This window comes from Zeus faber (assembly GCF_960531495.2).
Source record: "Zeus faber genome assembly, chromosome: 1".
Lineage (NCBI taxonomy): Eukaryota > Metazoa > Chordata > Actinopteri > Zeiformes > Zeidae > Zeus > Zeus faber.
The window spans coordinates 47700904-47728652 of NC_137193.1; the positions used below are offsets into that span (position 1 = coordinate 47700904).

The 27749-nt window shown below is 42.4% G+C and overlaps 1 protein-coding gene across 1 annotated transcript in view; it reads left to right on the plus strand.

Moving 5' to 3' along the window:
- Positions 1 to 208: 208 nt before the first annotated feature.
- The window catches only part of pex5la (peroxisomal biogenesis factor 5-like a), a gene marked incomplete at both ends in the record, with an annotated part of 86382 nt that continues 58841 nt past the window's right edge, over positions 209 to 27749 (plus strand). The window contains one exon of the mRNA XM_080000626.1: positions 209 to 229. Within this exon, the coding sequence (XP_079856752.1) occupies positions 209 to 229 (21 nt within the window). The remainder of the gene's footprint in view (positions 230 to 27749) is intronic.

A 27749-nucleotide genomic window follows, 5' to 3' on the forward strand; every position in this document is an offset into this window, starting at 1 on the left:
GGTCCGACAGCGCCTGGTCTCCTCTCCCGCTGGGATCAGCCTGGTGGCGGAGTGAAGGAGTTCAGCACCTGGCCAGCGGACAGCTCCTCTCCATGCAGCGGGCTGAAGCGGTCCCAAACTCTGCCCAGTCCGCAAAGTGGACTCGACTTGGCTGGAAGAAGTCTGCAAATCCACCGTGGGAGAGATCCTGAGTGACTCTGTGCTCAATATGTACCCGGGGCATTTGCAGGTAAGGCTGAGCTGTTTTAAATGGAATGGAACTTTAAGTGGGTAGATAATGGGGGAATGTATAGGCGATTTATTGCACGGGACGCGTGCGTTATAATGGCAATGATCGAAATCGTTCGTGATTTCGATCATTCTCTTGGGTGTCTTTGGATTTCCGAGGCTAATTGCGATAACAAGCATCTTGGAAATCTGTACATTTCCTTAAATGTGAGACACACATGTAAACGTAAACTGTTGCAAAACACAGTTCGAGGTTTGAGGAACTTGGAATAAAGGCAGCAGGGGTTTAATCAGAAATATGATTGTGCGGACTTCGCTAAGTATACGACTTGCATAACTTTTGTTTTTCAGTCTTGTAACCATTATACCATCTGCACTGAGAAAACAACTTCGTTTCGCCGCACTGAGAAAACAACTTCGTGTCGCAACGAGCGAAACGAACGTTTTGAACGAGCAAGCAACGACCACGAGACAGCCCGTGCAGTCTGACGTCACGCCGTGGAGACTCGTCACACATTGAGGCTGGAGTCGCTCAAACCAAAGATACAGACTGCAGGTTTACTAAAGGTTCAGAAGCTTGCAAACAATTTAAGATACAGTATGCGGATAGTATTTCCTTACCTCCGGGTTAGAGTTCATAGGATTCATTAATAAGAACTGATGCTCTGATAGTGATTCTGACCTACCTCAACTCATATGAAGACAATTCCTGAGTCAGACGTCACGAGCATAAATATTTCATGATAAATAACTAAAGTACTAGTATTCATTGAGAATGCATGAAAAGGCACCTGCAGCTTTTATCTGTGTTGCCCGAGGTGCTTTGCCACGAGTCAGTGAATGCATTGTATCTTGATAGTGGACAACGTTCAGAGTGGATGTAACAACAGGGGTTACAAGCATATTCCCCTCCCAGTCATTCCATTCACTGTTTCATTCCAGGGTGATTCGTCTCATACTTAGTATATTTTTTAATCGCATGTATGCAACTCATAATACCTTACCTAATGTGATATCACGACTGGAAGAATATTTTGTTTTTTATTCACAGAAGTAACTTAAGATTTGTGCTCTTGTGCATTTGTGTATGTGCATGATGTGTTTGTGTTTGAGAAAGTGTGTGTATGGCATTATTTATATGTGTGAACAACACAACTTCCAGGTAGATCTTGGTTAAAGTATTTGTACTAAAACTAAATGATCAGGTTGGTGTTTTTTTTTTTTACCCCAACGGACAAACCCTCATCGTGTCAAATACATTTTTCATCTCAGTAATGTTTGTTTGCTTTACTGATTTAGCCTAAACTTTATGTCACTCGAGAAATGCGGTAAAGCTAATAACAATTTGATCCAATTGATGTAAAGATCATTCAAGAAAACTCTGAAAAAGTTAAGTGTTTTGGCTGAGCCTTCAACTAGAGCTTCGCAAAATATGATGAGGGTGGCACACACCGAAAACAAAGAGAACATTCATAAAGGTGCAGAATTCAAAATGAAGAACCACGGACATGTCATTTTCTTATTCTGCCATTCGTTGCATCAAATGTAGGGTTTTATAGCACAGTCCACAAGAAGCGGTGTTCACTCCCCCCAGCAGCCCTTTTACATGCTGTGACTCCAAAATGACTTTAGGGCCTGTTTGAAGTCTTCATTTCCATCCATTTCATCGAGTGCGCGTAACCTCTAAATGGAGGCCTGGGGCATAAATCATTGTCAGTTGTGAGTCTTGCTTCGCGTTTGCACCACTGCTTGGAATTTCAAATGAAGCTGAGATTCACTTCATGCGACAGCGGAGCGGCGTCAATCATTGATGCTACACATTGTCAGTGGACTTCTTTTAGTTGGAAAAGATAGTCCTGTGAGTCCATCTTGAATGCTGGAAGTCTTGCAGTCAGGACATTTTGTCAGCTTATGATGGCGATGAGAGAGAGAACACAGGAAATGTCTTTGCTTGCAGAAGTTGACATGGCTTCTATTGTTTTCTGCGACTGTCAACGCTTTACAGGATAATTCCATTTTATGTGCAACCCCCTTAGTTATTATCCATGTGATGTGATGTATAGTAATTACCATAAAAAAACACTGTTTGCAAAATTGCTGTTTGCACTTCTGCTGTGGATATTGGTGATTGCTGTCACATTGTCATCACATTTAAGTCTATTTGCTTGGCTGGTGCGGTATTGGGGTCTCACTTAGCAAAATCAGGAATTGACCATCACCCCCCACCCTACACGCACACACACACACACACACACACACACACACACACACACACACACACACACACACACACACACACACACACACACACACACACACACACACACACACACACACACACACTCACACAATCCAGAAGAGTCTGACCACCACCTCACATCAGAGGGAACTTGCTCTGGCCTGCCCTGTGTCCTGGCCTTCCATTTACTTCACACACTAGACAGCAAATCTAGTGTGTCTACTCTTCCAAACAATTCTCCAAAGCTGGAGCAATGACAGAAGGGATGAATGACAGCACTATTTCACTACTACACTACGCTACACACCAATTACATTCACAGTATATTTGACGTATACATGACTAGTATTTGCGTCCGTGTTAGTCCTGCTATTCATTTAGAGAACAGCACTGCATTTACTTAGACAGCTGCATGCTTGAAATACTGGAAACACAAATTACATTGACGACTGCATTTCTTGATCAAACAGTGGCATATGCCATAACTTATTTACAGTGAATCTAATTAGGTGAGAGAATGGTGCGTATCAGTGTGTGTGTGTGTGTGTGTGTGTGTGTGTGTGTGTGTGTGTGTGTGTGTGTGTGCGTGCGTGCGTGCATGCGTACGTGCATGTGTGTGTGTGTGTGTGTGTGTGTGTGTGTGTGTGTGTGTGAATGACATCCAGGCTTAATAAAAGGCTCAAAGGCTTTTTGTTTGTTCTTCTAAACACAATATGATTACATAATTTGATGAGCATATTCCAAGGGCCTTGGGGAAGGTCTAAGCATGCATGTTATCAGTGATAAGATCGACTCACGACCCAAGTAGTTAACACCAGTTCCATGAGGTCCTTGATTTGATCAGCCAATGCTCAGTTACCATTTGCTTCAGGTACTGCTTGTGGGCTGGAGGATGTGGACCGAAAAAAAATTTCCCATGAGAAGCCGGCACCGGAAATCAGCCACTGTTTGGGATGCTAAAAATATTTATTTCACTATCTGATCCTGCATGATTCCAGTGTCTCATATTTTGGATTTCAATGGTGGAAACCCTTATCAATTTCATTTATTTTTGCCACAACGGAGGCTTGTTATCGAGTTTGTCTATCAGAGAGACACACTCTCCTGGGACTCCCCTGTTTCCGGAAGCTTTGTGTCAATAGAATTCCTTGTTTCATCCTACGAGTGCACTTCACTCTCAAAGATTGGGCCAAGCAGTCGACTTCAGAACATTACTAAGAACATGATACTGAGATAATGCCATGTAGCGGAAATGTTAACATACTGTGAGTATATTATAATTCATAATATACTGGTAAATATTTTGTTAGAACCTTTGGAAAATAAAATCAAGCATTAAACAATAAAATGTCATTTTCCTCAAAGAGGATGCAGGTATTGTTCCACAGCTTGTGTTTCAGTTTTCTGTTGATATATTTATTTACCAGAAAAAAGTTGCAGCCATGCCTTAGCGATTAGTGGATCGACTGTCCACTAAAACTGCAAGTTTTGCAAATGAATAATGTGTGATATTTATAATTTTTTCCGCAAAATGACTTTGTAGGACTGTTGACCAAATGTGATGAAACGCTAGGGGAGTGCTACGGCTGACAATGCAGATGTCACGCACCTTCTGGAATGTTGGTGTTCGCCAGAAAATGGGGAACGGCTTGTATATATAATGATTAGAGTGAAATTGAATGCACTTAAAAGGATCAAAGCTGGCCTTTACGTTCTCACTTTTTTACCATAACAATACCCCCTCTTGTTGACACCATTACAACAACATTTGTGTTTCAGCCAGGTAAAGGCAATGTGGTGGTTGATCATTAAAAAAGATGATAATTAGCCAACACAATCAATACTAACTGAAAGTTACAGAACATCAGAATCATGCATATTGGATGGAGTGACTGACTTTGAGTTCCTTCTTCAGATTTTGTCATTTGTTTTTGTGTGTGTGTGTGTGTGTGTGTGTGTGTGTGTGTGTGTGTGTGTGTGTGTGTGTATTGTTATATCAATAAACCTGCACTAGCTGCTCATGAAGCAGTAACCATTTACGGTGGTTGACCTTAGATTGAAGACTAGAGCTCAATGTGTTTGGTTTTGCATGGCGGGCTTTCATTTAGACCTCTCCCACGGTCAAAGTGGCCAACGTGGAAGCATGACAAAGTGTGGAGTCCTGAAGGCTCTCCCCAGACAGTCGTCTTTGAAGCCTTCCCTGTTTAACGAAGCACGGTCTTGATTAAAAACGATTTAATTGGCCTGCCTATTTCTGGAGCCAGGATAATGAGTGGAAATCAGCCGGAATCCAGCTGAAGTAGGAGCGTCACAGACAACCCTGCTATCCTTGTTGGTACCGATGGGATGGATCTGTGTTGCAAACAGACTCCTTTTCATCTAAAGCCTTGTCCAAATCTAAACAACCAAGTCACTGTCCTTATTATGTGGAACATTGCATTATGGCTTTGTAGCTGATCATTTGGCTGATTCACTTATTAAACTACAAGAAACAGTAAGAGCCGACAAGGAATTGGTTGGGGGCTGATTGCATTTTCCAGCCTGTGGTGTTTTGAGAGTGTGGGAAGTGTGTTTTATTACCTCTAGATAAGGAAAATAATGCACTGCAGGGGGACACAGAGCCTGATGCGGAGCTGGGAAAGCTGGCAAAGCTGTGGTTCACATGAGTAGCAGTTGTCCCACAGGGGCAAACTGATTGGAGAGCCGGGGATTCTTGTTCATTCAGTTATTTATTTGTTATCGCTGATCCCATTCTCTGTGCCTTAAAAAAATATGTTTGTGAACTTTGGTGGCTGGCAGACATGGGGGTGAATGATGTGAACGAGACTGATGAGGGGTTGGGGGTTGGGGGAAGGAAGGCAGTCAAATATACAACTATGTTGACGCGAGATCAAATCCATAGAAGTGTTTGACTTAGTAATCTCGGCTTTATTACATATTGTTGGCATGATTTAGTCGGTGTGAGAGGGCTAGGGCCTCCTGGATTGACTGCCGGCAAAATACTTAATCTCCAGTTGCTATTTACCGAGTTTTTGCAGTAAATGCAGTAAATTATATACACGTTCCTGTTGGCTGCTTTTCTTGTTTGTACAGTATATGTGTGTTCGAGATCTCGAGAGAGAGAGAGAGCGAGAGAGAGATAAAGAGAGAAAGAGGAAGAGAATGTGTATTGGTGTGTGTGTGTGTGTGTGTGTGTTTGTGTGTGTGTGTGTGTGTGTGTGTGTGTGTGTGTGTGTGTGTGTGTGTGTGTGTGTGTGTGTGTGTGTGTGGTTGTGTTTGCGTTTGCAGGTGGGCCTGCTGCCTTGCAGCACATGAAGGTACACCGCTTTCTTTGCTGTATGTGTTTGAAGTGACACTGTGATTAAAATTAAAAAACACCAGGTATCTGCCTCTGAAAAAGGGCACTGGTCCATGTCAACGGAGGCTGGCGGCCACGAGCCAGGTGCTGGGATGGACGGGAATCCTCCCAGTATTGAATACTGCCCTCGCTGCAAGATGTAATCCTTGGCTCACACTATGCATAGAAACGGTCATGTTTTTGTGCATAGTGAAATCACACCTTGAGAGTGATTATCTCAAAAATGATACCAAAAATGTATAATTACCCAATGTGAAAGGGACAACCTCTTAATACGCTTGATGGAGCCACTCTAATCTGTTATTGAGTGAAAAACACATTGAGTCAGATAATTGATATGCTTTACTCCCATTTTTCAATTCTACTGACAAGTAAACAAATGCACAGAATTCGAAATGTCCAATGATTCCAGGGCATAACATTGCCTTGCAAGTACAACAAAATAATTGATTTGTGAGATTGTGGTTTGCATGATGAGTGGACTGTCTCAAAAGTATCTCTCAATCAGGTTTGTACGCGTCACATTTATAATCATCTTTCAGGCTATAATTCTGTTGCAGTTGTTTGCTGCTTTGTCGTTTTTATATTGCTGTGTTTCATGCCCTGACAGAAATAAATTGGTGATGGTGTAAGCAGTGTTATTTATTTTGAAAGAATAATTTATTGATGAATGCGCTGCAATGTTTCTTTGTAAAATCAATCTTACTTCCGGGAACAGAACTCCAGTTTTAAAGTAATAGAAAAAGAAATCAGTTGAAAACATGACAAGTGAGGGAGGGATAATACTCAGATTTGCAGAATAGTCACCCCCCCAGTGCGCTTTCATAGGTCTGTCGAGTTGTAAGTCAACCTGGGAGGAAAGTGCAACTTATAAAAGGTCGTGACTACGCAAGAACGTCCCTGTCTGACGATACATTTTTTAAACAAAGAAGCAGTGGCTCCAAAGTCGAAACGTGATGAATTATTAACTTTTGTGCTACTGTTTAATTGAACCCTGCCTCTAATAGCTCCATATTGCAATGACCCTCTGTTTGTTCGCCTAGCAGAATGAAAAGGTTTCTTAAACTTCAATTGGATAATTTTTCACCACTAGAGAGCACACATTATCTGATAAAAACTAACAAACGGGAAAGCTAAATCAGAAACGGACATCCGTTGTCCTTTGCTTAACTGGGGAGATTTCCATCGAAAGGCAGAAAAAAGAGACTAGACTAGAATAAGAGCTAGATATTAAGTGGAGGCAGCTCGGGCAAAAAACATCATTATGCACCAACACATAATTGCTACTACCTATAAAGACAAAGTAAGTGTGACCATTGAGTAGACTTCAGCCTGGATTAAAGTCAAACCCTTTTCTGGGAATGAGATCCAAAATACTACGCCACCAGGGATGAAACCAAACCACAATAAACTCCAGAGACACACACACAAACACACTCAAATATGCACACACCACATGTCAGCACATTGCTGCGGGCTATATTGAACCAGGTGCCTCGGCGTTGTAGTGTATGAAGTCAGTATCAATGGAAACACCAAAACTAACAGTTCCAGCTCACAACTCCGTAACTCCTTTGGGTTCCTGAGCTGAATAATGTATGTAAGCATGGTTTCCCCCGATGTCCGGTCCCACTCGGCACTGTATAAAGACACATTATCTTCGCACAAAACTAGGGCAGACCCTGGCTTTTTTCTGTGGGGAACAACCGGCTCAGTAGAAGAACGGTAACCCGTCCATCTCTTTTGCCAAACCATTCATAACAGCTACCCAGGCTGCCCGGATCCCCAGTCCCCTTCTTTAGTCCTGTAGTCTATTCGGTCAAGCAGAATCTTGTGTCTTACTGTTTGACTGATTGTAGTCATTTTAAATAGCACGTAGTAATGTTATTATGCGTAATTGTGCATTATGTGTAATAGTATTCCATTTAGTAGTGCATGTTGCAAGAATAAGGTAATCTTCAGCCACATTTGCATTGCCATTAAAGAAATGAATAATTAAAATACAACATTATTATTTAAATATTGATATTCAGCCACAGAAACACCACAGCCACAGAAGCACAGGAACAGATAGATAGTGTACCATACTATGTATACAGTATATGTACTTTGTATGGCAATTCAAGATGTTTATTCGTCACATACATATACATTCATACATATACTGTATGCAGTGAAATGTCTTTGCAACGCACCCGGAGATCATGCACAATAGTTTTTAACTTGGTTCCTAAATTCCCCCAGTGGATGAATATGGTGTTGTCATATCTTATAGTTTGTTATTTTATAACCAAAGGGAAAAAACTCCTTGGAAAATGATCCACATAACTCACTGGTCACAACATAATGTCATTTCAACCCTCCTGGCTGTAATAAAGTAATGATGTGGCAACATGTCATTATGTGTCACAGCTTTGTACTTAGTAGCACGCAGCAAGCAGTTTGTTGTCAGGGAGAAAAAGGCGTTAAAAAAAGTCTAAATTATAATATTATAATTTTATATAAGACACAGGCTAATTTCCCCCCATATTAATTTCAAGGACTTGTTTGCAACAAAAACCAACAATTTGTCTCTGGAAAGCCCTCTTATGCAAGGCTGTGGCAGAAATAGGATTCTTTGATGTCACAAATTAATGCTGAATGGCCGCAAAGGATGTGCGGATAATAATATGATACAACAATTAAAATTTAAAGATGTGGGTTGCTGTCTTTAGACACCACCAAAAGTGTGCTTGCTTTTTGTGTATTTTGAAAGTGCCTCAACTTCAGGAAATGAGGATTCTGAGAATGAAAATTCTACCAGGAACCATTTTGAATAGAGTGGAGAAAAAGCAGAAGAGGAAGGAGTGCGAGGAACCAGCGGTAGTGCTAGCCACTGCACACACCATATAGAAATACCCATAAGACACCTTGTTAGTGATATCCTTAGTGGCACGGAGAACACAGAGGGGGTCTGGCTATACAGATGGGCTGTGTGCAGAGTTCCAGCCGAGAGGTCCAGAACCAGGAGGCTCGAGCTGGAACACCAGGAGCGCTCCCTCCGGCTCTGCGGGAAGGATCCTCACCTTACAGCATCTTTTCACAAGAGCCTAAAACTTTAGCACGCTACTGTACATGTCTGTGCATATACATCCAACATCGCTGTATCCTTCCACTTGCACACGGATCCATGCCTAAGTGTTGGTCTGCATGTATATGTATGTGTCTGTTTATATGCATCTATAGGTCATGGAGCTTGGGCATAGATGTGTGGTTTGCATTCCTGATGTCCTCTGTGCACGGTTTTGCCAGAGTACAGGTCCTGGGGCCCTGCCCTCGCTGCCCACCCTGGAACCTCTACAAATACGTACCACGAATTAAAAATGCTGCTGAGAGAACTGAGGTTGAAAGATTTGGGAAAGATGAGAATTAAAACAACTGAAAGATTGGATGAAGCCTATATGGCATTTTTTCCAGATTGGAAAGATACATTGGAAAAATACAACACACAATCATCCAAGTAGACCAGGCAGTCATATGCCATGGAGTCATTTAAAACACTTGTATTCACGCTGCCATTAGTTGCCGTTGTTACCCACTTGCTTGTAGACATGACCAGAATTTCCCCAAAGCCATTACCAAACAACATAAAGCTCTTTAAGATATTAAAAAATATTTATATATGTATATTATCACAATATTATTTCTAGAACACTCATATGAACTCACATTGTTTTGGGAATCTTCAAATTCACGCTACTCTCACCACCATCATTGACAGACGCTTCAAACCAATGGGTGTGAATTTGTGTCTGTGCTTGCATTCATGGACTTTCTGCCAAGGGGAATATCTTGTTCCGCTTTTATGGATGCCAGTGTGTTTTTCTATTTTGGGCTGTTAAAGTCCATTTACAATATTTGTGCATTCAGGAGTCCACGTGTGTATGTGTTTGTTTGTGTGTGTGTGTGTGTGTGTGTGTGTGTGTGTGTGTGTGTGTGTGTGTGTGTGTGTGTGTGTGCGTGTGTGTGTGTGTGCGTGTGTGTGTGTGTGTGTGTGTGTGTGTGTGTGTGTGTGTGTGTGTGTGTGCGCCTGATATTGATGCATAGTGATGGCTGGCCTGATAATGTCGTATTTACTATTTTGTTTTCAATATACTTTGCATGGTAACTAACACAATATAATCACGACTAACAGTTTACCACCCACTCCACCCATTCCCAGACAAAACATTGTACACCATCATGTTTGAAGCTTTTAAAAATCCGGTCATACAAATTCTGTCACATCTTTCGCCTTAGAAGCACAAGTGTGGAGCTTTTCAGGAAAATACATGGTGTGTGATGGAAAGTGGTATTGTAGCTGCAGTAAAAATAAATGTTGGATAGATCAGAAAAATTAGGCTTCACATTGTTGGCTTTACTTTTATCTTAACCTACTTTGCCAGGAGGTTATTGTTAGCGTGCAAACATACACAGAAAGCTTCCAGCCAATTTGACGCTTCATTAATTTATTTGTTCTATTTAACTCTGTTGCACTGATCTGATGCGGGTGGGAAAGAAAACTCAATTTTGCTGCACTGGAGTCCGGCTGGCATTAGCTTTGAGTCTAAAATGCTTCCACATCTTGTACACTTACGTCTGTATTCCAGGACATAACATGAACAACCTTAATAATAATAATAATAATGTGTGTAACGTTATGTTATTGTGAAAGAGTTTGAGTGAACTGTTAATTAAACTCTTGTGTTGAGCAATTGTCAATAATGTCAGGGTGTAACATACATGTTTTTCTGCTGGTGTAGAATGGTTGGTGGTTGGATTACCTCAAGACGACCTTAATCGCACAATAGCAGAGAGCTATTAGCCTGGGAACCAGACAGATCGGCAGCTCATGTTTCATTTGCTCTGCAGAGTACGTATGGCCAACCTCCCATTCAAACAGATTTGCCAAACACAGCCCTTCATCTAATATGGGGCAGGTTTGATATGATGACGATGCGGAGGAGAGCCGTTGCTGCACCTGACCAAGATGGCTGCCGCTGATGTGGAACAGTCTGTTGAATCTGCTATCACAACATTATTTAACCAACCGGATGGTATATTTGCTCTAAAAGAAGAACAAACGACTTCTCTTAAAGCTTTTGTTGATAAGAAAGATGTGTTTGCCGTACTTCCGACAGGATTTGGTAAAACTGTTTCGTTGCTCTGATTGGTTGTAGGTCTATCTAATTGCGTCCAGAGACATTTTGGTCTGCACCCGTTGCCCCGTTACGCCCCTTGGAAATGGAAAATGAACATTGAGGTTCCAGACTAATTTGCATTTTGTGAATTGGTCTGGCGATGCCAGAACTAAAGCACAGATTTACAGATTCTTCCCAAGAAGCACGAACGTTTTTTGGTTGAGACCACTATTTAAAAAATGGAGCTAGTGTCTCGGTTGTATAACTGCTCAAAGTTGCAGATGTCTAGATAGTTGTTTTATAGTGTAGGACAGGAGGCAGATGTCAGATATACATCTTACCGATTTAGATTTGAATGTAGCCAATAGTGGGTCTATTTGTGTATTTGTGTGTGTGTCTGTTTAATTCTCTTTCATTTTTGACTTGCTACTGTATATACTCCCACTTCCACCTTCTGCAGATGCAGTCTAATCCAATTTGACATTTTTTGACATTTCTTTGCTGCTTCATTCTCTAGTATTGTTGCAGTAAAATGCAGTTTGTATTTATTGTGTGTGTGTGTGTGTGTGTGTGTGTGTGTGTGTGTGTGTGTGTGTGTGTGTGTGTGTGTGTGTGTGTGTGTGTGTGTGTGTGTGTGTGTGTGTATGTGTGTGTGTGTGTGTGTGTGTGTGTGTGCATGCACTGCTTGTACGCATGTGTTCCCGTGCAATGAGGTTGAACTTCCATCTAATATGTATTCTTCCTTATTAGTAGTAGTCTTAATCCTCCCAAATGTATTTTTGATTATCCGAACAAACAAATCCATGTCAAACGGAGAAGGGATCAACTCTCATCAACTTGTGATCCCTTTCATTTTTGCAGGTTTTGAGGATTGGTCGAGGAGATTGATTTTCACACTTTTACGCCTCAGAAGGTGCTCGAAATGTGTGCGGCGTCAGGCGCTGTTGTGACTCAGCAGAAAAGTCGGGGTGCTTTTTCTGAAGCGCTGCCTCGGCTCGGAGGAGTCGCGTGGACACAAAGTAGGAGCACGAACAAAGCAGCGAAGACAAAAAGAACGGAATGGTCACAGGGCGATCCCGTCACAACTGTGAACCCCCTGTGTACGCCGGGTTGTATTCACATCGCACTGCGGAGGATTTAGGGCGACAACGAGGGGTGCTTGGAGCGCAGTGTGTGAGGCCGGTGCTCTGTGGACGTCCGTGCTCGTTTGACCGGCCTTCCTGGCACTTGTGGCCCATTTCGGTCGTTGGCTCTTTATCACACTTTTACCGCGTCATTCCTCCATCCTCCATTAATTTCACAACTTGTTGTGAGACAATGCATAACATGTAGTACATTAAGCATTGCAAGCATAAGGCATTCTCATATAGAAAACTCTTAGCATTGGTAATTATAGATAGTAATCCTTGGTATTCGGGATATATTTTTTTGCTATTAATTGACAGTAGAGTAATCTAAAGGATTATCCGACCGGATTCATTTAAAGTTCCTTCGGTCCAGACCAGGCTGAAGACGAGCTGTCCTGCTGTAACTGGCAGAGGATGAGGGAGCTCTTCAGATAGGGGTTGCATGTCTGTATAGCGCTCACGGAACACCAGCATCCGCCAGTGACGTCATTTCCCAGGACTGAGTTTCTGGCCAGGACTGGCCAGTCGAACTAAAAGCTCAGCCAAAAGATTTTAGCTTATTGAGGCGTTGGAGCAAAGCACTCAAGAAATTCAAAATGATGGTCTTAAATTGACCGTACAGTCACTTCAAAGTGCTATTTAACCTTTAAGACACTTTCCCCTCGAAAATCTTTTTTTTAGGTTTTGCTTGATTTCATATATTTAGACGCTCCAGCGGTTATATCGCCGTCTTCATGAAATTACCTTTGCATGCCATCAGCGGCATGTGAAACGGCGAGCTTTCATTTCGCAACCCCCAAGCACCAAAGACAAGATCAGCTGATTTCACTAATTACTTCTGTACTCCCTTGTCGAACGTGCGTCTCTCAATAGAATCATCCGGTGTATCGTACAGTGACGGGTTGGAGTAAAAATAGCTTCACGCGGCCGGTCCTGTATCTCAACACATAAAGAAATAACGTTTTCGCCCTCGGGAAATATTGTTCAGTAGCACAACATTCTCTGCCTGCTCCTCTCCTTTGCCGTATGCCGTCTCAACAATACCAACCCGTCAATTAAAATCCAGCCCCACCCTAACACACTCGTACCACCCACAGCAAAGGTCAGCCACAACCCCAGTCATGGTGCAGGAGGAGGCCTCACAGAGCAAAGTGAGAGACGCAAAAAAAATTAAAAAAAGGAAAAATAGTAACGCAATAATTAGTTATTGATCACCATAAATCCACCTGAAACAGAGACAGACAAATGCTAATGCTTTGAAGAGTGAAACGATGCAGTGATGGACACTCGTCACCGCCATCCAAAAGTGTGTGTGTGCATGTGTTGTCGTGTGGTGTGTTGTGTGATAATTAAAGATTCGTTCTTCTCAATATATTTGTGTAAAAAAACAACAACAACCAAAAAAACCCCCTTAAGAATGAGATGACAGCCCTTGAAAACCTGCTCAGCGTCTGAACGCCTCAAGTCATTTGCAAATCAAGCTCCTCAAAGACTCGCCTGCTGGAGTGGAAGGTGGAAACCTCTTGAGGGCATGTGTGGCTAACAAACAAAGGCATACGGCGTGATTATGTGCGCCTCGCAGATCCTTGTGTAATCAGTGCCTCTGCTCCCATCTAATCTCATTTGAAGAGCCCCCCAAGTCTAGACGACCAGTAAAGAAATTGCCCTTTCATGATGAACCCCTCAGCGTGGCCAGGTTGGTGATTTGTGCTGGCAGCCTGGCATTTTGGAGCGGGAAAGGGAAATCACGAAGACCCCAGCCCAGCCCTTGATCAAAAACAACTACTTGAATGGCTAACATAAGAACGTCTTAAATCACGCTCTCCACTCCTTGGACTGATTTCTAGGTCGTGGATTTCCTAATCTGGTATTATAAACAGCCTATCGCCGATGTATTAAAGTGCAAGGGAGGTTTCAGTGGGACTGATGGTTGTGTCTTACTGTGGAAGGATGGAAGGCACAATTGATGAAGTTAAAAATAAAAAGGGAAAAGAGCCGCTTTGTTCATTAGTGTTCAAAATTGATTTTTCAAGCAGCCCTGCACCTTGAAGGCTATTGGGATAGCTGAGACCTGCCGACCGAGCGCCGGGCAGGAGGCCAGCTTCTGTTCTAAAAACCGCTGTGGCTGCAACTCAGAAGGAAATGCCTCGGAATCCCGACGGTCTGTCCTCAAAAACAATAAATACCTGAGGTGACATGAAGTGATGCCTCCCCAATGTAATCCTACCGTGATGTACTGTATAGCCAATGCAAATGAGTGTTCAAGCAACCCCCTAAATTGGTGAAAGGGTGTCATTTATTTATCTTTGTAACTGACAAGCCATTAGCTATAGTGTACCTTGAGCAAAGCACTGATTTAGAAAGGATTCCGAACCTGGTTTTTCAGAGGCCCAGTGATGCAGCAGGCCAAAGTAATGCTTTGTCAAGAAGCCTCTAGATTAGAATGTATAAGCACGTTCCAGTATAATCAGGCATGAAACAGCTCCCACGGAATTGGGATTGTAACTGTGCATGCCAGAGGGTGAGATTTTAATAGATTAGCCTAATCACATGTCAGACAATGCTAATGGACCTGCCTAACTGCCTAATTTAGTGTTAGACAATGAATAAAACTAGCATTATCTTTCGTCGTTGCGATTGGTTGCAATTTCTTTTTTGCAATGTTTTTTTGGGGGGTTTTTTTGCTACCGGTTTTTAAAACATCTTGAGAGAAAACAAAAAACTTGTGTGTGGTAAAAGTGAATGTCACTCATTAGAATACCATTTGAGTAAAAGTTGTAAAGTAGCTGATATTAAAGGGACTTAAGTATTAAAAGCAAATGCTGCGGAGAAAAAAAAAGCCAGACCTCTGTTTTTTGCTCAGATTCTTTTCTTGTTGCCAATATTTCCGTATTTTTGGGTGAGTATAAGAGGCACTTCATTGGGTAAGATGCATCTTTCACTCCGAAATAAGAACACATTTGCTGTAAACATGGCCACGGGTGTTGGTCTCCATCAGTCGTAGCAGGTGCAGGTGCAGGTGCAGGTGGGGCAGCATCACCGCTGGAGGAGGCCGTCGCTGTGGGCGTGGCTCTCCAACACACTGCTCTCATCGTGTCTCTCTGGGACACGCCTGTGCTTGTGCCTGTGCTTGTTCGCTAGCGATGCTGCAAAAATGAAAGTTAACACGGGCCGGGTTGCCAGGTCTCCGTGACAAATCCAGCCATCTCCCAATCAACAGAAATATAATAATTCAAGTAAAGTACAGATACAGTAACAAAGTATTTTTACTTCCCTGCTTTACACCCTGCATGAAACCAACAAGCAAAATAGGTGCAAAGAAAGAAAAACGGTGGCTCTAAAGTGTGTTCGGTATCTCACCTCGCGCAGCTGCTCTGCATGAATAGCTGAGGTCTGCCCTAATCTGTCACTGAGACGCGAGGCCGGGGCTTAGTGCAAGGGGCCATATCAGGACATCAGTCTTCCTCTGATAAAGGGCCGGGAGAAATCCAGCTTGGCCTGAGTGGGATCTTTCGCAACGATGGAAGTTGGGACCTGCGTTCCCACGGCTTATTAATGGCAAAGAATTTCTTAGCGAAATCCTTTATCAGAAGGTTATTATGCTGTCAAATGTCAAATTTGATTAGCTGCGTGACTAATAACATAATATCCCTGAAGCTTAAAAAAATATATCAAAACAAGCGTTACTGTATAGCAGTGTGTATGCCATCGGCAACAGTTGCTGATCTTAGAACAGCAGAGAAGACCGTCACGGCCCTGTGCCACCAACCCGAACAGGCTGTTCGCTGGAGACGGCTCAGACCATTCCTGTATTCCCGTCTCTTTGCCAAGGAGGCCATTTGTCTTCTGAAGGAGTTCTGAAGGTTGTGATTGCGGTGGAAATGTAATGAGCTGCGTGCCGGCGCCATTTAGATATATTTTTCCTCTTTCTACATCTCTCTCGCTCCCAATGGTGTCATGCACTCATACATAGACATCCATTCACACTCAAAAGAAAGCCATTCTGCGCCTCTGCAAAACATTCTCACAATGGGGAAATGTTTTCCACGTCTGTAGAGTTTTGAAGGTGAAATCCCTCACAATCAGGATGACGGCCAGCAGGATTGAGATGGACTGAGAAATAAGACAGCAAACGGGGATTCTTTATTTCAGCTCTATATTTAACTCAGAATGCCAAAACATACAAACAGGTTCACAGATTCGGACCAGCATCAGCGCTATACAAACTTGAGCCCCTCTCTCTCACTTCCCACACTGCTTTTCCCACCTGCCGTATCTAGCACAGGATACGACACCATAAGTGGGGCACCTAGACAACATTTACATCTACACAATTTGATTAACTGTTAGATCAATACAGGTCAAACAAAACACATGATAAACCATCAAAGAAATTCCAAACAAAGGCCAAATCCAACACACACCCCTCCACCAACACCCCTCTTTTTCTTCCCAACTTGGTCCAGCCAACACGCCCCCGGAAGTAACCTCTACGAGGGAGTGATTAGAAGGGGTTCCAAAATAAAAGCAAAACATAACAAAATAAACTTCCTTAACTTCCTATATTGATTATAGTCAATATTGCGTATTGTCACCTTAGTGAGGGGGCGGGGGGGGGGGGGGGGGTGACCTCCAGCTCCCTCACCATGTCCGACAGGAATTGAAACCTTCCTCTGCTCTGTGCGTTTTGCGCTCGTGACGCAATAGCATTGATTATCACTCAAGTACAGTGGGCAGGTTGAGGGTAGGTTATTTTTCATTAATTGTTTCCAATAAAATGACTTTGCATACCTATTATGAACAGTGCCTGTCCAAGACACACACAAAAAAAACAGCGCAGTAGAAATGACACCTCTTATCCACCTCTTCAGCTCAAAAACACCTAAAAGTGTCCCATTTTTGTGCAGAAGCGCACGGAAAGACTCTGCAGTCATCCGCCTCACTTAGTTGAACAAGCACTGTCTGGATTAGCCAAATGCTTTTAAAACATCAGCAACTGCGAAAGTCTCCCTAAGTGCACGGTCTTCAAATGGTCTCTTTGGATGTCCCTTTCGAATGTGTAACTTTTAAAGCTTCAATTGTTATAGCTTGTCTAACTTCCATACGCCCGGCCATTATTCAAAGAGCTTTGTTAAGAAGACAGTAGCGGTATTAAAAATAAAACTGTACCAAAGTCTAAAACAGTCTGGATTGATCCTGTCAAATTTCAAACTTGTATTTTTTTCCTCCACTCCAATACAAGGTAAATAGTGCATAAAGCAAAAAAAACAAGTCGCCTTATTTTTTTTACTGTACACTACAAGCGATTATGATCTTGGAGCATGAAATACAGCTTAAAACAGACCTCTTACCTCACAGAAGTTCAATAACAGGCAACCCATCAATTCAATAGAGGATTTGTTTATTTAGAAATAAAGCACATGTGTGCTTTATTTCGTGTGTGTTTGAGAGGGAAATAATTAAGAAAGCAGAGAGAAGGCAAATTTTAGCATCTAAAGCCGCCAAAATCTAAGCGCAACTAAGATCCGACCAAACTTGCTGTAAATTTGCAGGAAAATGACATAACTCCCCCTCCAATAAAAGTATGTAACATTAAATCATCTGACCAACTCAGAGTTTTTATTTTATTGTACAATCAATCTACCTACTTAAACCCATATTTTGAAAGGATTTTCAGATCCTCAACCTTTCCAAAATAAAGGACCAATGACTGATCTTGATGCAATACCCGTGAGTTCTTTTCAAGCAGGTCCATGTTCATGTATTTTCTATCCATCCGTTATCGCGCTGGAGTACCGTCCTAAACAGTAATTTATTATGAGTGGCGTATCTTGTTAGTGCAGCGGGAACCTCTATTCACTACCGAGGCAGGTGGGAGACAAATGATCCTGTACAAGTCCAGAATGGGGGAAAGGGAATGGGAGCAGCGTGAACGGTACGAAGACACAGCATACTGTGTCAGGCCCTTCAGAGAAGGAGCGTGATACTCCACTGAGTCGGATGCAACGGGGTTCGCCTTGTTGGGGAAATAATGGCCGGTAGTGTGGTGCCTCAGTCCGTCAGGGGACCGAGGCTCTCTAGCCTTAAGCAGGTTGGGCAGCCGCCATATTGCTGATGCCAGCACTTAAAGCCAACTCCGTCACTCCATCGCTCCTCTGTCCCCGCTGCTGCTGCTGTTTCCACACAGTAATTGGCCAAAGTCATTCAAGGTACCAAGGTCCCTGTGGGCCTCTGTCTGGGCAACATGATTACTGATTGTGTGCGTGTGTGTGTCTGTGAGAGAGAGAGAGAGAGAGAGAGAGAGAGAGAGAGAGAGTACATGTGTGTGTACTGTACACCACATCTTAAAGGGTTGAGGCTGAATAAAAGGCACTGAAGTCAACACTTAAAATGTCAGAAGGAGTATGTGCAGTTGATTACAGCAAGGAGATTATAACTTAAATAAGCTGCTTCTTCCCTATGTTTAGAATTTTTTTCTTTTGCTGAAGAGGCCCAATTATAAATAACCAACATTAATTTGAACAAAGGAAGGATTCCTCTGCTCAGTATGGATAATTTAGCTGTGAAAGTGCGACAGCAATATCCAGGCGGATATACAGTATTCATCAATTTAAAGCCTTATAAAAATAAAAAATAAAAAATAATAAAAAGGCTTTACTTGTATGACCTACAGGGATTTGTTCCCCACTGGTAAAGGTACACATTCTCTTCCTCATTCCCGTATCTCTCTCTCTGTCTATAAATAGATCTTGGTATATTTCAGCTACAGCAGATGCATGGAATTTGAAACAGACATAACAGTGGAGCATGGATTGGGATTCAATTTTGAAGTGGCTTCAAAATGAACAAACACAGCAGCGTTCTGGGTGAAGTCCAAGTCCGACACTTTGTCCTCACATTTTTTGGGGGGGTTTTCCACTCATATTTGGATGTGACTGCCAGAGACAGGGTATATTAGAGAACCACTTTGTCATGGGATTACTGACAACCAGCGCAGCATCCCTTCCCTCGAGGTCAGCTGATAATTAGATCAAAACACATCTAAATGGACAAAGTTAATAATTCGTGGAGAGACTCGCCCGCAGTCAATTTTCGGTCAAATACCTGAAGAAACAAATGAAAGCTCATTGGCAGATGGGCGCGGATAGATCGAGGACACTTAAATTCAACGTCCCGCAGACTGTCCACAAAAGTGCAGAGATAAGCTCTTCCTAGGAGAGAAAAAGCAACGGCCGCCCGGATCTAGGACACTAGGAGGCTGGGAGAGCAGGAAGGAGTCTCCAGTGAGAACATAATGCCATTTCCAAGGCAGGGGCTAGTAATCAGGTTACTGTAGCCTCTTACTCAGCGCACAGAGGGGATCCTCCTCCCTTCCCCACCATCCCTCATCATTAGCAACTGCAGGCTAAGCAGAATGTGGGAACACAGCCGGAAGTAATGAGCTTGTCTGGCTCTTTAAAACCGGCCCGGTGTCCTCCTTTCTTGCTGAAGGCTCTGTAATGGGCAGGTGATGGGGGTGAAAGGAGAGATTGGCTGCAGGTAGTGGGAGCGGGTACGGAACAGGAGGATATGAAGAGTGATCAAAGGGCTGGGAGGAGGAGGAAGAGGGAGAGTTCAGGCGGAGGTTTGTGTTGTGTCATCCATTACCCCACAGCATCACCGCCTCACTTCATTCTTCACCCAGGGTTTCCTCTTGTAGCGATTTCAGTCTTCTTCTTCTTTCCCTCGCCCGTTCCTCTTTTCTCTCTCTCCCTCCCTAAGTTGTTAAGGGAAAGGGTCGACAGACAAATGATATTAAGCTGCGATCTACGCACTGGAGTCGACTAAACAGCGTTTTTGATCAGCCTAGCGTCCTTGACATTTACTGTATATCAGAATAAAATGCTGATATATGGGAGACCGGCTGTTTTGTTTTTTTACGACGAAGTTTGGGAGCTTTGAAAATCAAATACTATGTGGCCTGTGCTGTGCTTCCGAAGCCTGTAATCAATGGCAAGGTCGGTGCTGCCAGGACGACTCCCCGCTAGGAAGCTGACTATATGCACCTCCTAGGAAACTAATAGGACTCATTCTCTCCCACAAGACACTGTGCACTGTCTGCCCAGACTGTTTGTCCCTACGCCTGCAGGTTTGGTGTCAGTGGAGAACTTATGACTCCATCAAACAAGTTCAGTGTTGTTTTGGCCGAGCAGGGGCTCTGGGGCATTAGAGGGTAAAATATCAACTACTTGGTTCAGATCATGGAAAGGATGGCCTTTAAATTACCAGTCATTGTTATCAAATGTCCCTGCAGGGGTAAACATCTACCTGATTCATTCCGATGAGGTTCTTTCCTTGCTTTTAGCTCCAGTAAATGGGATTAAGTGTATGTGGTCATTTTTACAGAATAGATACGTTTTCTACCATTTACTTCCCTGTCTCTGAAATGATGAGGTAGCATGCTCAGCACTGCCCGCCAGTTAAGAAAGTGTTGTTTTCCATCATGACACCCAATCCAGCTGTCTTAGTTGACTTCCTAATCATGTTGTCATGTGCAATAGCTACAGACAAGCGTTACACACATAAACGTGAATGTGCCAGTGTATTATCTGGGGGCACATGGTGAAGCCCTCAAACTCATCAAACGTGTAGGTTCCAAACTCGTTCTTCCTCCACTCTCACAACAAGTCATTTAAAGACTCAGGAACAAAATCTTTTTTTTTTTTGTTGTGCTTTAGGTGATTGGAAGTCTTGCCTTGGCTTCCACTCACTCCGCTTCCACAGCTTATTATAGCGGCGCCACAGTGACTGATAATGGAAGCATCTCCAGAAAAAAATATATAACATCACTGGAGAAGAGGCCAATCTGATAGCAAATATCACTTTAAAAAGATATTAAATGTGCAGTGTGTAAAATTTAGGGGACAGACTTGCAGAAATGTAATATATTTTTCACAAGTATGTTTTAAGTAGTGTATAATCCCAAGGAAATAAGAATCGCTGTGTTTCCGTTACCTTAGAATGAGCCATTTTTATCTACATAGGGAGCGGGTACGCTTCACGGAGGCCGCCATGTTGCACCGTCATGTTTCTAGAGTAGGCTAGAATGGACAAACCAAACACTGGCTCTTACTCTAACCCCCGTGACGTTACCGCATGGTCGATCGGGTCTGTGACTCTGCAAACAGATAAGATATGTATCCTGCTAACGCTATCTCGCTATCAGACTAAACGCCTAGAATAAAATAGCTTTTTTGCATTACTTTGTTAATGTTAGCTTTTAGCCACTGTAGCTTCTCCTATGTCGTTGGAATGGTAGGGGTGCGGGGAGCTGGGGGGTATTCAGTTTGCTGCAATCTGCAACCTCAACACTAGATGCCACTAAACTCGACACACCGCACCTTTAAAGAGACACTGCAGTTTCTGGGGAAAAGTCCAGTGAAATGGCAGAAATAGACCTTCCAGAATCACAAATGCGTAATGAGTAATTTAAGAAACAATCATATAAAACAAGATCTTAGTTTTAAACACATTCTTAACTATTTTTTGATGCATAACCATTTATCTAGTGTATTTTGCTAATTTCACAGGAGCTAGGGTAGTTGATCCCCTCTGTAGCCTAACATTAAGCTAATTTAGTTAGCATGCAGCCTGTCACCATCATTCCTTTTGGTGTGACCAGGGATTTATTGTGAATATCTCAACACGCATGTTCCAATTGCATACTATCAACTTAGCCCCAGAAATCATCGAACAGTTTCCTACTCCACGGCTAAAGATATTGTTATGAAAGATCATTTGTCCACAGGGTTGATCAGAGGGAGACGGCCCATTGTTGTGAACTCCAATAGTGGGGAAAAATGTCCCAGCCGCGTTGGCAATCAATCGGAAAGCAAGCAGCGCGAGGCCCACGGAGCAATCCCCTCTCCCCACCATTTCATCTTCCGTGGTTGGTGTTGTCACAGGCCTCCGCGGGGCCCCGTCAGCATCCCATCGAACCTGTGCGAGCCGGGCACGGCAGCCTGCGGAAAAGACATCAGTCTCCCGGAGCTGCTTCGCTATGCGCGCGGGTTCCCTTTACGCCGGACGCCTGTCGGACCCTCGCCACCGTGCCTCCCAGTCTTCAGCCTTTTCAGAATAATGGGCCGTCTCCCCATGATCAACCCTATAGCCATGGTTGTGTTGCTGCTGATATCAGCACACAGCAAGAGGAATTATAAGTGACTCTATGTACATGTTCCGTTGACAGTTTAATTAGTTTTCTATCTCCCCTCAACATGTTCCTACCTCCAGCTGCACTGTTTAAACCATGCATGGTTTTTCCTTTCCCTCTGTTTATTGTATCCCCAGCAACGTCATTTAAAAATGGAACGGTAATATCTCTGCAGTTTTAATAAGAAATGGATTATGGTTAATTAGGTTTCATTTTCCTGGAATATACCTCTGGCGTGCAGCTCTAGCTTCATGGGAGGAGATGCCGTGGTGTTTAACGATAATGTTCACACTGCATTTCACCTTTGTCAATTAGTCAACTTTTTTTTTCAGCAAACGGATACATCATCCACCGCCATCAATATTGATGTGTATAACACTAGACCTGGTGTAGGATGAGAGTTGTCCCCAGAGCTAGGTCGTGTCTTTAGCATACGTCAAAATTGACATAGTTCTACCATGCTCTGCTCATTAATCCTTTACGAGCAGCACGCTTTGTCTCATGTTCACATTTCAACACGAGTCCATCCAGAAGGGGTCAGAGGCAGACAGTGGTCCAGGTGGGTTCTAAGGTTCTGTGCATGTTTAGTTTTTTTCACTCAAAGTCTATTTTATGATATTCCATTCCTATCTTTGGGCTCTTGTAATGAGTAGAACTTCCTCTTATAGGTCTACTCATTAAAACAAGATCAAATAGGTGCAGCAAATAGTTACCCGAAAAAGTGTATTTGTTACACTCACTCAGTCAGAATGGATGTGAACCCATAACCACAGTCAAAGCCCACAGGGTTAATTCCAAAAAAACAGGCAGGGGTCAAAACCAGGAGATCAGTCAGAGAACACAAACTTATCTGGCAGGGAACAGGTAGAGAATCAGATTCCAGGGAATCAGGCAGAGGTTCGAACGGAAGCTACATGAGGTAGTAGTTCGGGAGAGCTCAGCGTAATGCAAGAGACAATCTGGCCGAGAACAAAGGGAAGTGGACTGATATTTATACAGAGGGACTGTCGAGGCAATAAGCTGCAGGCGGAGGAAACCAGGTGAAGGGAAGGGAATGGCAGCAGAGCAAAGGGGAGTGGGTGGATCTGAAATGACATGGAGGTCAGTGACATGGCGTGAGGATGAAATGAAAACCAGATGAAAAATAAACATGAAAACAAATATAAATACTGGGAGATCAGGAAAGATTCATGATCATATTTGAAGATGAATTTTATTCAGAATATATATGTATATATATATATATATATATATATATATATATATATATATATATATATATATATATATATATATATATATATATATATATAAAAAAAAATATATATATATATATATTTTTTTTTTTTTAAAGCACCAAAGGTTGAACATCCTCATGACTGTTTGTTTGCACCGTGTCAGGACAGAGGGTATTCTATGTTCCTGAACACCGGCCGTCAAACGTTGTAAAAAATACTTTAATGGCATAATGGTTGAGTGATCACAGTTATTCTCTTTTAATTCAGATTCAGCGTTTCGGCTTCCGTCTCCGCGGGGGGCCGCAGTGTTCTACAGACCGGCCCCCTGTCCCTGTCCCCTTTTGGAAGGTTAAACACTAAGCGGGCCTAACGTACTTTGATTGTCTGTGAAGCCCACAAGGAGGGTTCAGACCACAGGAATTATTCTGGTCCCTTTATTTAATGCCATGTATTTTCTGTAGAAAACTACCGGGCTTGTGTTGTGTTTAGCTGCATTGTCTGCAGATGAAAAGATCAAAGTCATACAATCCCTGCTGGGGATAGGTCTCTCAGAGTGTGTGGGTGCGTCCGTGCGTGCGTGCGTGCGGTGTAAATAAATGAGACTCCCTTTACAGTAAATTGCTAACTGTAAAGTTTATGAAGGTGAGTTCTGACAGACAACTATTAGAATTTACTTTAATGCGATCTTTATTTATTTTGCATCGTTTGAGTTTGGGCATCTGGGCTCTACTGCTCATCACTCCCGGTGAGGTGTACAGAAACATAGGCGTACTTAATGAGCGAGAAATATAGGAGTGATGAGCTTGAATCCCCTCATTGGATAGTATAGCAGAACCCAACAGATGGGGGCAGGGGAGGTGGAGGGAGCGCAGCAACACAGAAAAGACAACAGCAAAGCAGGTAGGGCAGGAGGGACTGGCTGCTTAGATAGGCCGGCTCATTAGGGCCCGGAAGCATGTGGCGCCGTCGAGTTGTCTGACAAAACTAGATCCCCAATCTACTGATTATTCATATTAAATTAACTAAACATTTTTATTTTTCACTGCAAATTATTTCTTGGATTTTGAGCTTTTCTTCCATTTTAACTTGTGTTGACTAATTTTCGTTAAACAACTCAACTCCATTCTTTTGGTTGTATATACTACACGCTGTGGGTTTTACAAAATCAATATTTTTACTTCAGGCTTCATGTAACACCTAGAGTCTTAAGTTTACAGAGTTAGCAGGACTTTGTGATGATAATGAAAAAGAATTATCAGAAAGAAAATAGTTCCATATTCAGGCCACCTTTTTACAACCTTATAAAATGACCTTGGTGTTTTATGATGCAGACATTCATACTGCAGACACTCACTCAATAAAAGCTCATCAGTGAGAAAGCTCTTTAAACTGAAAGGAAAAATCTGAAATTGAACGCGTTGGTGGTGGAAAAATATGCACCGTGTTGCAGAGGTGCTGTGGTTGTACTGTGTCACAACTTTAAGATTAAACCTTCAAAAACCTACTTACAGAAGTGTTAGAAATGTGATATCGAATGGCAAAAAAGGAAAATTTCAAGGCAGAGAGGTAACTTTTTTTTTCTTCAAAGTCTCAGTGCGTGCAGAAGCACAGGTATGTATGTATACACACGAACAATGGAATAATGCATTTGAGAATAACCAAGTTCCAACAGCTAGAGCACAAGTGCATTTTATATTATGACGACTTCCACTCGTCACAGAGCCTGCAGTAGGTTAATGTGACCGTTGGATGCCAAGACATGATCCAATTTGCTTGTGGACAGTCTTTGTTTTTGAAGCTGCATGCTCTCTCTATTTGGCCTGTTGTCGAACTCGGATTTAAAGTGGCCAGTTACTGCAGGCTAGAATCAAATGTTCCATGTTATTAAAAATGATATGATTGATGAAGAGTGATTGATGGAGAAAGTGTTAGAATCAGACACGGGTGGCACTTGAAGTCTTAATTTTCTGCACTTATGACTAATGGAGACGGTATTATGGGCGGGGAATGGCTCTATGGGCATTCCATTCATTTGTCATATTCAGCTGCAGTGGCTGAGCATTCATTCTCGGAGTTTGCGGGGTCAGAAAATGACTGGAATCATTCTTTTCAATTACTGTGCGTGCTCCCGCGCCTCTTGACAGGCTTACCACAAAACTCCCTTTGATCCAAATGGAGAAAACATGGTTACATCAAATTTGATCGATGGCTTTAATTACTCATCTAAAAGATTTGATGTTTTTGGAAAGGTAGCTTAATATGTTTTGTAAAAAAATAAAATCTCTCTCTAAAAGGATGAAAGGCTGGGGAAACTAAGCCAAGTCAAAAACAAGTTGTCCAATGTACAGTATGAGTGAATATGATATTCACCATATTGTAAGCTTATAAAACATGGAGTGATTCGTGCTTCAGTCGTTACATATGAAAACTTAAGTCCCAGATTTGCTTCGATATGATGCTTCCAACATTAGGATAGAATTATTCATATTCAGTTACACAAGATGCTTTTCCATATTGGTATTGACCAAAGAGTGCCGTTGGATCGAACACATTTTAACTGTACTTTCTATGAATTATTCATCATTCCCATATCTAAATGATGTTGGGGTATTTTATGAACATTTTCAAACATCATCTCGATTTAGCTGAAGATATTTACTCAGCAACCATCTTCATCATGCACTCCAATTATATTAATGTAATGTATACTGCAGCTTAGATTCTTAATCTATGCTGCAGTAATACAAGTAATGTAGCTGTAATGGCTATATAGCAGGCTGTGTGTAATAAAACGTTTTGCCTATAACGTACCTCATTTGCTAAACAACTAGTCTGGCAACTAGAATTTCAAATCAACGCATTTAATCACATCATTTGTATTAAATTAAGGCAACTGATGAGCTGAAGTGCCAGAGAGCCAATCATATTTAACTAAACTGCTTGTTATAGTCTGTTATATGCATAGTACTGCATAGAATTTGTCATCACTTTAAAATAGCGAAGTATAATAATGTGGCCGATTTGAAGGGTTTTCTTGTTTTGTCTTTCTCTTTTATCTCATGGCTGGTACTTACCGTAGCCTCTTCCCACAGAATGCATTTTTTTCCTTTCCCTTTTTCGAGCAAAGGCATCAAATATCAGAACTAATAGAGTTGCAGTGTTAGGGTTTCACCTGACAACATGTGTTCAGAGCTTGACCTCGTTTTATGCCTCCGACACGGTCAGACATGAAGCCGTGTGGTGGCAGGGGTCCATGTGTTTCATTATGAGGTGCACGCTTTCTCCTTCTCCATGTGATGCCCGTCCCACTGGCAAGTCCCCCATTTAATATAAGAACGCTGTAGTTATGAAAGGGTCAACATTTAATTTAGCTTCAAAAAGCACAGTTTTATACCATCACATTCCAGTGAGAATAGAAGCTCTTCTCACTGTTGGGGTCTTCGAAAAAAAAAAAAAAAAAAAGTGTGTTTTAGTTCTTAACAATTTTTATCGGTTTAATCAAAGAAATCTTGTGACCATGAATACGCTCTGACACAGGATTTTTCGTCTCTTCCATTGGCACTGCAACAGCAGTTATTAAGGGGAACGGATCCTTGATCACTTTCCCCAACAAGACCATCGCAGCTTGTCTGGGACTCAAACTGGCAAACTTCTGGTCACGCGTCTGCTTCGCTAACCTTTAGGCTCTTCCCACAGTCGGTTGTGAACAGAACCATCTGCAACGCTACTTGTCCCCTCACATAGCTGTCAGAGGGACAAGAGTCAGACATGTTTGAAAGAAGAAAACGCACTACATTCATTGACGTTTGTTTCTTCGCCACATTTTTGTTGTGTGCCGTCTTCACCCAAGTTGAACCGTAACACAATAACCGGTGCCCAGTTGCCCCCGGCGACCAGATTTTTTTTTACCATTCAGGGTTATTATCACCCATTTATTAAATGAAGAAAAAAAATCGCCAACCATTTTGGTCGTCTTGGCAACTAACAGCCGATGCGTGGTTCCCAACTAAGCAACCACTTCTAAAAGTTGGTGTTGGGGCCTGTTTAACCAAAAAAAAAAAGAAATCCTGTGGTTTCCAGCTTTAGCTTTTGTTGAGGACCGAGCCCTTATTTTCTGGTGTGTTGGAAGTATATGAGATTTGATGTGAAATTAAAAAACACCCATCAGCAGCTCCCGTCAGTTCTCCATCAGCCAGCTGGAATCGGGC